The following is a 10,407-nucleotide window of genomic DNA, read 5'->3' as shown; positions in this document are numbered from 1 at the left end:
GTGCTCTGATGTGCATAACTGTCTAAAACAACAGGGCCCACCTGTGAGACTACGCTGTTGAAAAATAAGTCTTAGCAACCACAAATATTTCCTGAGAGCCTACCTCTTCTTTCTTCCTGTTAAGTTTTACTGTGCTCCTCTGCTGTGTAACCTGTTTTTTTTCTTACCCTGCAAAGACTGTAAACATTATAATTTAGCAATGACTGATTAGCCTCTTCTCAAGTGAGTAAGTATGTTTCCCAGAGAATTCCGGTATGTTATTCCCTGTTTGTGTTTCCATTTTCATGAAGCTTTACTGGATCCCATATCTAACATCCTTTGCATCCTGGCCCGCTCCACATTACTGCAGTCTAGGAGAGCTCCCCTGGCTGTTTTCTGGTTTGTATGGCTGTGACTACAGAACCTGACCACACTCCTTTGAAAAGCAGTATTAGCAGCTGAAGTCCATGGATTTTTTTTTTTCCCCTTGTTTATCTTTGGTATAAAAATTACACAGGTTCTTAGCTCTGTTTCTGGAGGTTGATTGGTTTGTTAGATATATTTATTCCATTTACTTTCCTGTTCCTTTGGGTGTCTGTCCTACTGCTGACCCTGTAAGTGTTTTGTTTCACATTCTTGCATATTTTGCCTTGGATTTTGCCATGTGCATTGTTGCAGAGGAGTGTAATCATGCTGTCACTTCGTGTATTGAGTTTGTCTCTTATACAGTTACGTTTTAGTAAAAACGATTATTTTAAAAAATCGTTGATCATGGCTTTACACTGATATCTGAAAGAGATTAAGAACAAGTTCAGAGTTGAAGTGTTTCCAGTGTTTTTGCTGTCTGTCAGATTATTGAGGATGCTAAACCAGGCTGGCCTAACACTGCTCCCCGCTGGAAAGCCTCTTCTCTCCGCCTGCTGATTCTCAACAACTGCAGTTGAGGAATCTTTCTTCCCAACTTTTCTTGTACAAAGTATCCCTGCCCTGCAAACACAGAAGTTTTTTCCCCTTGTTCCCTATTTCTGTGGATACCTCTTCCTCCCTACCACCCCCAGGCCGCAAGCAAAGCTAATATTATCGCACTTACTTTTCTTTCTTTGTCTGTCTGTCCTTTGCAAATGACAGGAATTTTTTTGGGTTTCCACCTGTGCACCAGCCTGGTTCTTTCCTGCTTGTTTGCCACGGCACTCATTGCTAATCTGTTTCCTCTTCTCCAGAATGGACGCAGATCATCACCAAGTACCTGTCAGAGCAGCTGCAGAAAATTGCGGAGTTCTATAGGCAGCTCCCAGGGCAAGGCTGTGGTTCACCGTCTGGGCCAATGCCCCAAGAGGTGGAACAAGCTTTGAAGCAGTGGGACTACAATGAGAAACTAGCTATGTTCATGTTCCAGGTAAGGGACTGGAGGGGGCTGCTGGGTGGGTGCGTAGCAGAGGAGGGTTAGGGGAAGTGGATGCAAAGTGATCTATTTTTGCAGAATATTCTCTTTCTGTGAATAGACCGTTAGGGCTGGATGCGGTTTTGAGCTCAGCAGTAGAACAGGGGTAGTACAGAACTGTGCAAACTCCTAGAGTTACTTCCACTGTTAGAAAGCAAACAGCTGCTGCTGCTCTGCCTTTCCTTAGTGGATGTTGCTTCAGCTTTTGTCCGTTTGCTCTGCCTTTATCTCTGTGCAGGATGGCATGCTGGACCGGCATGAATTCCTGACGTGGGTCCTCGAGTGCTTTGAGAAGATACGGTCAGGAGAAGATGAATTTCTGAAAATGCTCCTACCCCTGCTGCTGCGGGTGAGAAATATGTACCCGGCTTCCTTCAGGAGAGTGCTGACTTCCGCTGTTGTCAGTCCCCTTCCTATTGCCTGAGGGATGATGAGCTATTTTACACCAAGAATATTAGGGAGTGTCCCTCTGAGCATCCTTCTTAGCTCATGCAAGGATACCTTTTAAGTTCTGCTCTCTTCTGTTTCTTTCTCCTTTACCCTGTTTCCTTGCACTGGACTTGGTAATCCTTGCCTATGTCTGTAATAGCTGGACTTGTGCACCACTACATGGAAACTGCTTTTCTTTCTTTCTGTTGCAACAGATTCTAGGCAGACCTTTGAAGCCCTGGGAATGCCGGGTGTGGGCACATTTTGATACATAAAGTCATTGCCATAGAGCATTTAAAGGGTTTTTCTGATGCTTAGTTGCCAGTGGGTGATCGATGATGCTAAGGAGCTCTCTGTAAAAAGGGACTGTCTCTACAAGGCAGTGCCACACAGTATACTACTGTGGGACTGTCAAGGGTTTCTCTTGCGTTGCTTGTAATGAAGACGTTTTCCCCTCCCTCTTCCCTACAGTACTCTGGAGAGTTTGTGCAGTCTGCATACCTGTCCAGACGTCTGGCCTACTTCTGCACCCGCAGACTTGCTATGCAACTGGATGGTGCTGGCGGGCACCCACCCCACATCCTGTCTGCCCAGACAGGGAACACTCTTCCTTCAACTCCCACCCCTCAGCCAGCTGCAGGGAATCCTCCTCCCAGCCCTTTCAGTGACTTACTGCTGTGCCCTCAGCACCGACCAGTGGTATATGGGCTCAGCTGCATCCTCCAGGTAGGTTTGAATAATGGTTGGTGATAGTGGGGTCAACAGGGTCAGTTTATATTGTATGCCATCACAGAAAAATCATCGCAGTCTGAGTCAGCAACTTCCTGAGTACAGAAATATCAAACCATGATTGTCAAAGGGTAAGTCTTTGCTGATGTGTTACAGAGCTTTTTACCAGACGTCAGTGCTGTAGCAGTGCCCTTGACTGACTTGCATAAGGAAAATGGGTTGGAATAGAGCCTTTTACTCTATTCACAGGTGCCTCAGATGGCTGGAAAAGCTTTGCAGAAGAGGGGATGAGAAAGAAAGGGTTATTTAATCTTGTGTATGTCAGTAACAGGTTGTCATCTAGGAAAGGAAATTATGCCAGAAATGAAAGAGTGCTCTGTAGTTTTGTGAGCTCTTAAACAACCTCTCATCAGAAAAAAACACCCCCACAGAACAAAAAACTAAAACCAAACAACCAGCACACACAAAAAACAACCCCCCGTACTTCTTTATGGAAGAACTTTAATGGTTTAGGCAGACCACTCTTCAGGAGTGGCAGCAGGCTATGGAAAGGAACGACTCTAATCTCATAATCTTTATACTTGGAATTGATTAAACTTCACCTTGCGGTAAAAAGGCAAGGTTGCTGAAGCCTTATTGATAGATGTTTGAAGGGCAAATGCTGTTGTGTCACTGTGGGACTCAGTCCATGCTGTCCTTGTGTCAAGAGGGGGATAGGTGAGTTCTGTTCAGCGTGTGTGTTCATGGTTGTGTTTTTCTCCTTCAAGAGGAGGGTGACTAGGTCAGGCGAGTCCCCCAGTGGAGATTGCCCCTTCCAGGGGAGGAAAGGAGCACATTGAAGCAGAGGAGATTCCAGGGAGTGCAGGAGGTGGAGTGGAAGAGAGCACAGAGCTTGGCAACCTGCAGCTCAACAGAGAAACTTGAGATCAGGGAGCCCTGACAGGATCAAGAAGCAGCCAGCCAGCTCTCAAACAGGATAGAAAGAAAACTCCTAGAGTACAGTTGGCTAGAAGTAAGGATCTGTCTGCAAGGGCTAGAGAGCAATGCAGGGATTATAAATAACCCCTTTGTATTGCTATGAAGTCTTTCTTGGTCACTTTCAGTTAAAAAAGTTTGTTTTTTTTTTCTAGTTTCTGTGTGATAAAACATGTCTTTTTAAATATAAAAATCCTTTGTTTGGGAAGCTTACTTTAGGGAAAATATATGAGCATATACACCTCAAAGATTTGGCTGATTTGGGGTTTGAACATAACCTGCTTAAAAAGTTCAGATTGGTTAATGATGGTCTGATCTTTTTTAGTATGTTTCAGAAGAGCTCTTCTGATAGAAGATCTGTAGATCTTCTGATCTGCAGATAGTAGATAAAGCTAAGGCAGAATAAGATCTAGTGGTTGGAAGTTGGAGCTGGGTAAAGTCAGGCTGGAAACAGATACATTTCCAACAGTGTACATAATTAACCTTTGCTCAGATGTTCTCGAGATATGGTGGATTCTTTGGTTTAAGTGTTTAAAACAGCCTTGGTTGTCTGTCTTAATGTCTGGCTCCTTGTGAGCCAGAAGCTGTAGGGGTGTATCCTAGGAATCGTTCAGTGAAGTTTTGTCTGTGTTTATGTGGGTGTCTGTACATGATCATAAAAGAATGGAAATGCATATATAATAGTATTGTTATTATAATCATTCCTATAATCATACACATAATTATTAAATAATATAGTATAATGAGTTTGGGTCTGTTGACTCATATTTCTTCTCACACTTTACTCTTGATGAGGGCTGTAAGTCACTAATGTAAATGCTGCCCCTGGACCACGAGGGTTGGATTGTGCATTGACAGTGTGAATTGTAGAAAATAACTTCTGTTTAGAAGCAGCAGGGAGCTCTGCAGCAACATGTTGCTGCTTTTGGATAACATGGAACTCTGGTCTTGGCTTCCTAAGCATACCTAGGGCAAGAAACTCAGTGCAGCAAAAATACTAGTTTACTCCTTTCTACTCTAGTATGGTCTTTAGCCCAAAGAATCTTTCAGAGCTTAGAACAAAAAAAACCAAATAGTAAATATGTATACAGGATGATGAATGCATGGGCAGTAGGATAAAGAAGTGGTTATTTCTATAGAAAGTAATCTAACTTAATTGGTTTGACCTTGATTAGCTCAATGATACTGACTTTTCTGTCTGTTGCAGAGTATAATTTTGTGTTGCCCAAGTGCCCTTGTGTGGCATTACTCATTGACTGATAGCAGGATAAAGACCGGCTCTCCATTGGATCACCTGCCTATAGCCCCATCCAACTTGCCCATGCCAGGAGGGAATTCAGCCTTTACACAGCAGGTGAGCAGCCTTCAAAAAAGGGAGCTCTTGTGGTCCAGGATTATAGCTGTACCTTAGCTCTTTCAGGATTTTCTTTTCATGTTGTGTGATAAGCAGAGCTGGAGGTGCTGTCTCACTCCTAAGGAATTAACTGCTCCCATTCTGCTATAAGCAAGACAGGGATGTCCTTGGAAGACAGGCAATATCTAACCTTGAGTAGAATTACTGTCATGCTCTTTGTTTTCTGATAATTTTGTACACAGGACTTATAAGGCATCCTTTTGTATGTTTACACAAGTCCATTGCTTTTAGGTTCGGGCAAAGCTGCGTGAAATTGAGCAGCAGATAAAGGAACGTGGCCAGGCTGTGGAGGTTCGCTGGTCATTTGACAAGTGCCAGGAAACCACAGCAGGTAACTTGCTGTAGGTTAAAGTTTCTCTCCCCCTGTTCCATGTGTTACCCTGAGAAACTTCCTGTCTGGCTATTTTCTTTGATTTTTTTCCTATTTGCTGCTGTTGGTGTTTAGTGTCAGCAGTGAAAAAAACTAAATGGCTTTTTCTTTCTAGTGCAAAATCTTGCATGGGTCTGTTTCCCCAGGTGTAGGGGGAGTTTCTGTTACTGGAAGCTGGAAATGTGTACCAGATAACTATACTCTTGTATACGTGCCATGTTCTGATGCTTTCCCCTAACATCTGCTGTTGGCTGCTGTAAGAGTCAGGACACTCAGCTAGGTGGACCCTTGACTGACTGGTACAGCTCTCCTTAGGCAGTCTCCTGAGCAATGAGCTCACAGAAACTTTTGCTCCAGAGTCTGTTGTACCAGTTGCCAAATACGTATTTCTCTTCTCTGTTCTCTTCTAGGTTTCACTATTGGCCGTGTCTTGCACACTTTAGAAGTTCTAGACAGTCACAGCTTTGAAAGATCTGACTTCAGCAACTCTTTGGATTCCTTGTATAACAGGATATTTGGGCTGGGTCCAACCAAAGACAGTCATGAGGTGCCTTGGGACTTGGCTGCTGGGCCCTGGTCTTGGACGTGGCTATGTTCTTGTTTATATTCCACGGTTACTGTCCTGTGTCTGCAGAGAGCTGACTAGGTAGTGGCCTTTGGCCAAGAGATACGATCTCCATTGAAAAGGATTTCGTGCAGCCTTAAGTTAGGGAGGTACTAAAGCAAGGTGGTCTGTGCTCTAGAAAGTCTACACTAACAAATACATGTAAACTTGAGAGAATCCACACAGCTAACTGAGGAGACTCTCCTGATGGAAGACATCAGTCCGGATAGCAGATTGATGATAAAGACATGTTATGTGTCTGAGAGAAGTAGATGCTAGCCTTGTCAAATTCTGGGCTGGCAGCTGCTTCCTGGAAGTCTGGGAGCTCACAGTTCAAGTTCCTCTTAGCCTGGGAGGTGACATATTTATGATGTGTAGGACCATAGTGCAACCAATACTGCGTTGGTTCCTGGAAGTGAGCTGCAGGACCGATAGTTTGCCTACTTCGTATAATGCTGTCAAGAAGCTGTGTTTCACTCTGTGCTAAAATTAGCACTCCATAGATGTGCTGCTGGAAGAGAGATGACTTTCTGAAGCAAAGCCAGCCTGGAGATATGTCAAGGGCTGTAGATCACCTCATGTTGCAAAGTGGAGTCAACGCAGAGACAAAGCAGACATCTAGCTTGACATCTGTCCTCCATGTTAGGAAGGGGGGGAATGTAGCAGTCTTCAGGCTGTGCTCTGCTAGAAGTAGACTCACTGTTATATCCAACCTGAGGTCTTAGGACTGCTCACCTCTTCTGTTTGGCTCAGGTTCTCACTGTAGTACTTATATCTCAACAGATCTCCCCAGATGATGATGCAGTGGTGGCCTTGCTGTGTGAGTGGGCTGTCAGCTATAAGCGCTCTGGACGCCACAGGGCTATGGTTGTGGCCAAACTCCTGGAGAAGCGTCAAGCAGAGATAGAGGCTGAGGTAAATCCTTACTCCTGGAAGGAGAGCAGAGGTTATCTATGATTATCTAACTATTACACCGAAAGGCAAAGGCTGATCAGCACAATGCCTCTTAACACCGGTGTTGTTAATTATGGTGTTTGCTCCATCTAACCCAAAGTAGGTCATAAATGAGCCTGTGGGATGGTGTGAATCCCATTTCTTGAATACATTTGAAGACAGGTGATTGCAGTGCGGAAGTACTGGCATACCTGGAGACTGTGAAGTAGCTTATAGAAACCTGTGTGGTGGCTTTCCTATAAGTGCAAGATAGGAAAATTCTCTTGAAGACTTTTTTCTTGGGGTTTATGGATAGTGAGTTTCTCCTCTGTGACAGTGGTCGGTACTTTTTTCTGTTTCTACAGAGATGTGGGGACTCTGAAGTCGTGGATGAAAAGGGCTCCATCTCCTCGGGCTCTCTCTCAGCAGCCAGCGCTCCTGTCTTTCAGGATGTCCTTATGCAGTTCCTTGACACTCAAGCTCCTATGCTAAGTATGTAATAAGAACTTGTGATCTCCCAGTTTCTAGCTTTTCCTCTCCTGCAAACTTTGAATTTGTGTGCTATTCTCGTGTGTATTGGATGTACCTAAATTCTCTCTCTGGCTTCCTTGCAATCCAGAGCATACCTTGGAGAGGGAGGGAAAGCAGCCTGGAGGGCCAGGTGACAGAAAGATAATGCAGAAGCACTTCTGTTAACAGAGCGTTGGCCAAGAATAAATGAGTATAGCCTAATCAGGAATTAATTCAGGCTGAGAACTAGAGAGGGGTTTCTAACTAGTAAGCGGCAAAGCTCTGGAATAGTCTCTTAGTGGAAGTACTGCAGACAGATTGAGGGGGACAAGATACAACTCTGAATGATGGAGGCAACTGTTTCCACACCCAGGAGTGGCACTTCCAGGCTGAAGTCCTATGACTCTGGTCTGTGAGACTAACTGGAGAGCTTTTGACTTGCTTAATTGCCACCTGTTGAAACTGGGCTTTCTGCTTTTAGTCCCTGCTGTAATCTCAGAACTGCGTATCAGTCACTTACTCTGTTGAGATCTCTGGAAACACTTTCTCTAGCCCTAGGTTAGGTGGCTGGTGTTGCAGAAGAACTCTGATAGCCCTGTCTGTCTGTGCTGTCCTTTCAGCTGATCCTGGGAAGGAAAATGAGAAGGTGGAGTTCTTTAACCTGGTGCTGCTGTTCTGTGAGCTAATCCGACATGATGTCTTCTCTCACAACATCTACATGTGCACGCTCATCTCCCGGGGTGATCTTGCCATGGATTCTCATGGGCCTCGCCCACCCTCACCCTTTGATGACCCTGCTGAGGAACACGACAGGAAAGAGACAGAGGGAAACAGTGGCATCAAGCTAGAGGTGAGAGCACAAGTACCATGGCCTTCCTGTACATGTCCCCGTGTTGTGCTTGCCTGTTTTCAACAGCTTTGCAGCCTCCTTGCTATTACCTGCTGGAGGATGTACCAGTGACTCATGCTTCTCCTTCCCCCAACCTATTTCCTTAGCATTTCGGTTTCAAAAGTAGAAGGCTATGTTCTAAGTGGCTGGAAAGGGCCTGCAGAATGTAAAGGGGTAGATAGGAAAATCTTGCACTGCCCGGAGCAGAGCAGCATATCATGCTGTGTGAGGCCTGCCCATGATGTTTGCAATGTATTAGGCTCCAACTTGCCAGGCAACATGGGTGTGTTGGTATATTGCTGTCACTGTCCAACATGGACATTGAGTGCTACAGCAAACAAATACTCTCTTGTTCCCTGGTACATCACTGAGATGTAAAGCTGCTCTGTCTGTTCCCAGGACACAGGTCTTTCTGAGCCCATGGACATTGACCACAACTCCAGCATGCTGTTTGATGACATGGAGAAGACAGACTTTTCGGTATGTTCCTGCATTTTCTACCTGCTACTTGGTAAGTAGGTCAGTATGTTGTAGTGGGACCAGGGACAGCACGTGCCTTGCTTTTGTGTGAGTACTCCCTCTCTACTGTAGAGCCAGTATGCTGGAAGTGGCTGGGTTGTAAGGCAGCTGACACTGTAAAAAGGTTCATATAACCTGTTTATGCAGGTTGGGATCCATCAGAGTAGAGTGAGTCCCAGTCATTCCTGGGATCTCTTACGCTCTGGCCACTGCCGTTCCAGGGTAGGAAGTGGGCTGCTTGGAAGTGGACGGGAAATGGATGACTGTGATAGCACCAGGAGATTGGGAGTGACCAGTTACTGTTGGCAGGGGTTTTCTTGGTCACCTGGGAGAAGACACAGGTCTGCTATCATCGTACTGTGTGGCCTTCAGTACTTCTTCAGTTTTACAGTTCTTCATAATACTTGTGGGCGTAGTTCATGGCTGCAGAATGCTTTGAATCACTTAATAATAAAAATAACTTGTGGTGGTTGAAAAATCCCTGAGTACCTACGTTCCTCCAGCCATTTCTGGCCTTTCAAGGTACATGTTAGGCAGGTGTGATGTGCAGAGCTATGTGGCTTTCCCATGGCTTTCCCAGGATCCTCACTTGTTCTGTGGAGGTGGTTGTTCCCAAAATCCTAAGTCGTGGTTATTTATTTCCTATTTTTTTAACTCAATATACAACATGGACCAGAAGCAGAAATGGGAGTAGTGTCTTAGCACATTGCCTTGGTCATTGCCCTAAGAACTGGATGTTTCTCCAACCTGCTCCTTTTTAGGCCTGAGCAGATGTACCTTCCTTCAGCAATCTTCACTGTTGCATGACCATGTTCCCTAACTGCCTTTTCTTGGCCTTAATCTCCCTAGATGTTTTCTCCTCCAATGCATTGTGAATCTAAAGCCAGCCCTTCCCCTGAGAAACCGGATCCTGAAAAGGAACCAAAGCCTCTGCTGAAGGATAAGTCTGTGGAAGGAATGCTAGCATCCCTGTATGACCAGCCTCGGCACATCCAGTATGCAACACACTTTCCTATTCCTCAGGTATGAGACCTGCTCATAACTGCTCCCCTGTTGCTGTCTTGTGCTCTGGTCATGAGGCTGCTGTGTTTCCCTGCGGTACTGCTGTGGGTGGGTAAGGAGCAGTCATGATTTCCTGCACTGCTGCAGGAGGTGATCTCCTTAAGATGTCTCCTTGATTACTCCCAGAGCAACTTCTGAGATGAAGCTTTCCTCTTCCTTTGAGAGATCCAGATGTGAAACACGATTAAAGCATTCAGCATCATAGTTGCTAATGCAGTTGTCTCTTTTGGTTCCCTAGGAGGAGTCATGCAGTCACGAGTGTAACCAACGGTTGGTAGTTCTTTTTGGGGTTGGAAAACAACGGGACGATGCTCGGCATACAATCAAGAAAATAACCAAAGACATTCTAAAAGTCTTAAACAGAAAGAGCACTGCAGAGACGGGTTAGTAGAGCTTGAGCCACTCCTTTCTGAAGTAGGAGTGTCTTTCCAGTTGGGTGGCTCCTTTGTCTGGAGTCTCACAATGAAAGGATTTTATATAATCTACAGTGCCTGGTAAGCTGTATCAGTCACTGAGCGTCTGGAATGGTGCTCTGTTCCCAAACATACTAACC

At 45.1% G+C, this 10,407-nt stretch overlaps 1 protein-coding gene across 1 annotated transcript in view; it reads left to right on the top strand.

Annotated features, from left to right (window-relative positions):
- Positions 1–10,407, top strand: part of MED12 (mediator complex subunit 12) — a 36,749-nt gene that overhangs the window by 3,141 nt on the left and 23,201 nt on the right. The window contains exons 4-15 of the mRNA XM_009331744.1: positions 1,200–1,375; positions 1,659–1,769; positions 2,321–2,575; positions 4,761–4,907; positions 5,199–5,298; positions 5,748–5,884; positions 6,725–6,856; positions 7,240–7,366; positions 8,005–8,234; positions 8,673–8,753; positions 9,642–9,815; positions 10,093–10,237. Coding sequence (XP_009330019.1) covers positions 1,200–1,375; positions 1,659–1,769; positions 2,321–2,575; positions 4,761–4,907; positions 5,199–5,298; positions 5,748–5,884; positions 6,725–6,856; positions 7,240–7,366; positions 8,005–8,234; positions 8,673–8,753; positions 9,642–9,815; positions 10,093–10,237 — 1,815 coding nt within the window. The remainder of the gene's footprint in view (positions 1–1,199; positions 1,376–1,658; positions 1,770–2,320; positions 2,576–4,760; positions 4,908–5,198; positions 5,299–5,747; positions 5,885–6,724; positions 6,857–7,239; positions 7,367–8,004; positions 8,235–8,672; positions 8,754–9,641; positions 9,816–10,092; positions 10,238–10,407) is intronic.

This window comes from Pygoscelis adeliae, unplaced genomic scaffold (genome assembly GCF_000699105.1).
Source record: "Pygoscelis adeliae isolate BGI_AS28 unplaced genomic scaffold, ASM69910v1 Scaffold79, whole genome shotgun sequence".
Taxonomy (NCBI): domain Eukaryota; kingdom Metazoa; phylum Chordata; class Aves; order Sphenisciformes; family Spheniscidae; genus Pygoscelis; species Pygoscelis adeliae.
The sequence above is the reverse complement of the archived record's forward strand: the minus strand, read 5'-3'. Positions and strand labels throughout refer to the sequence as shown.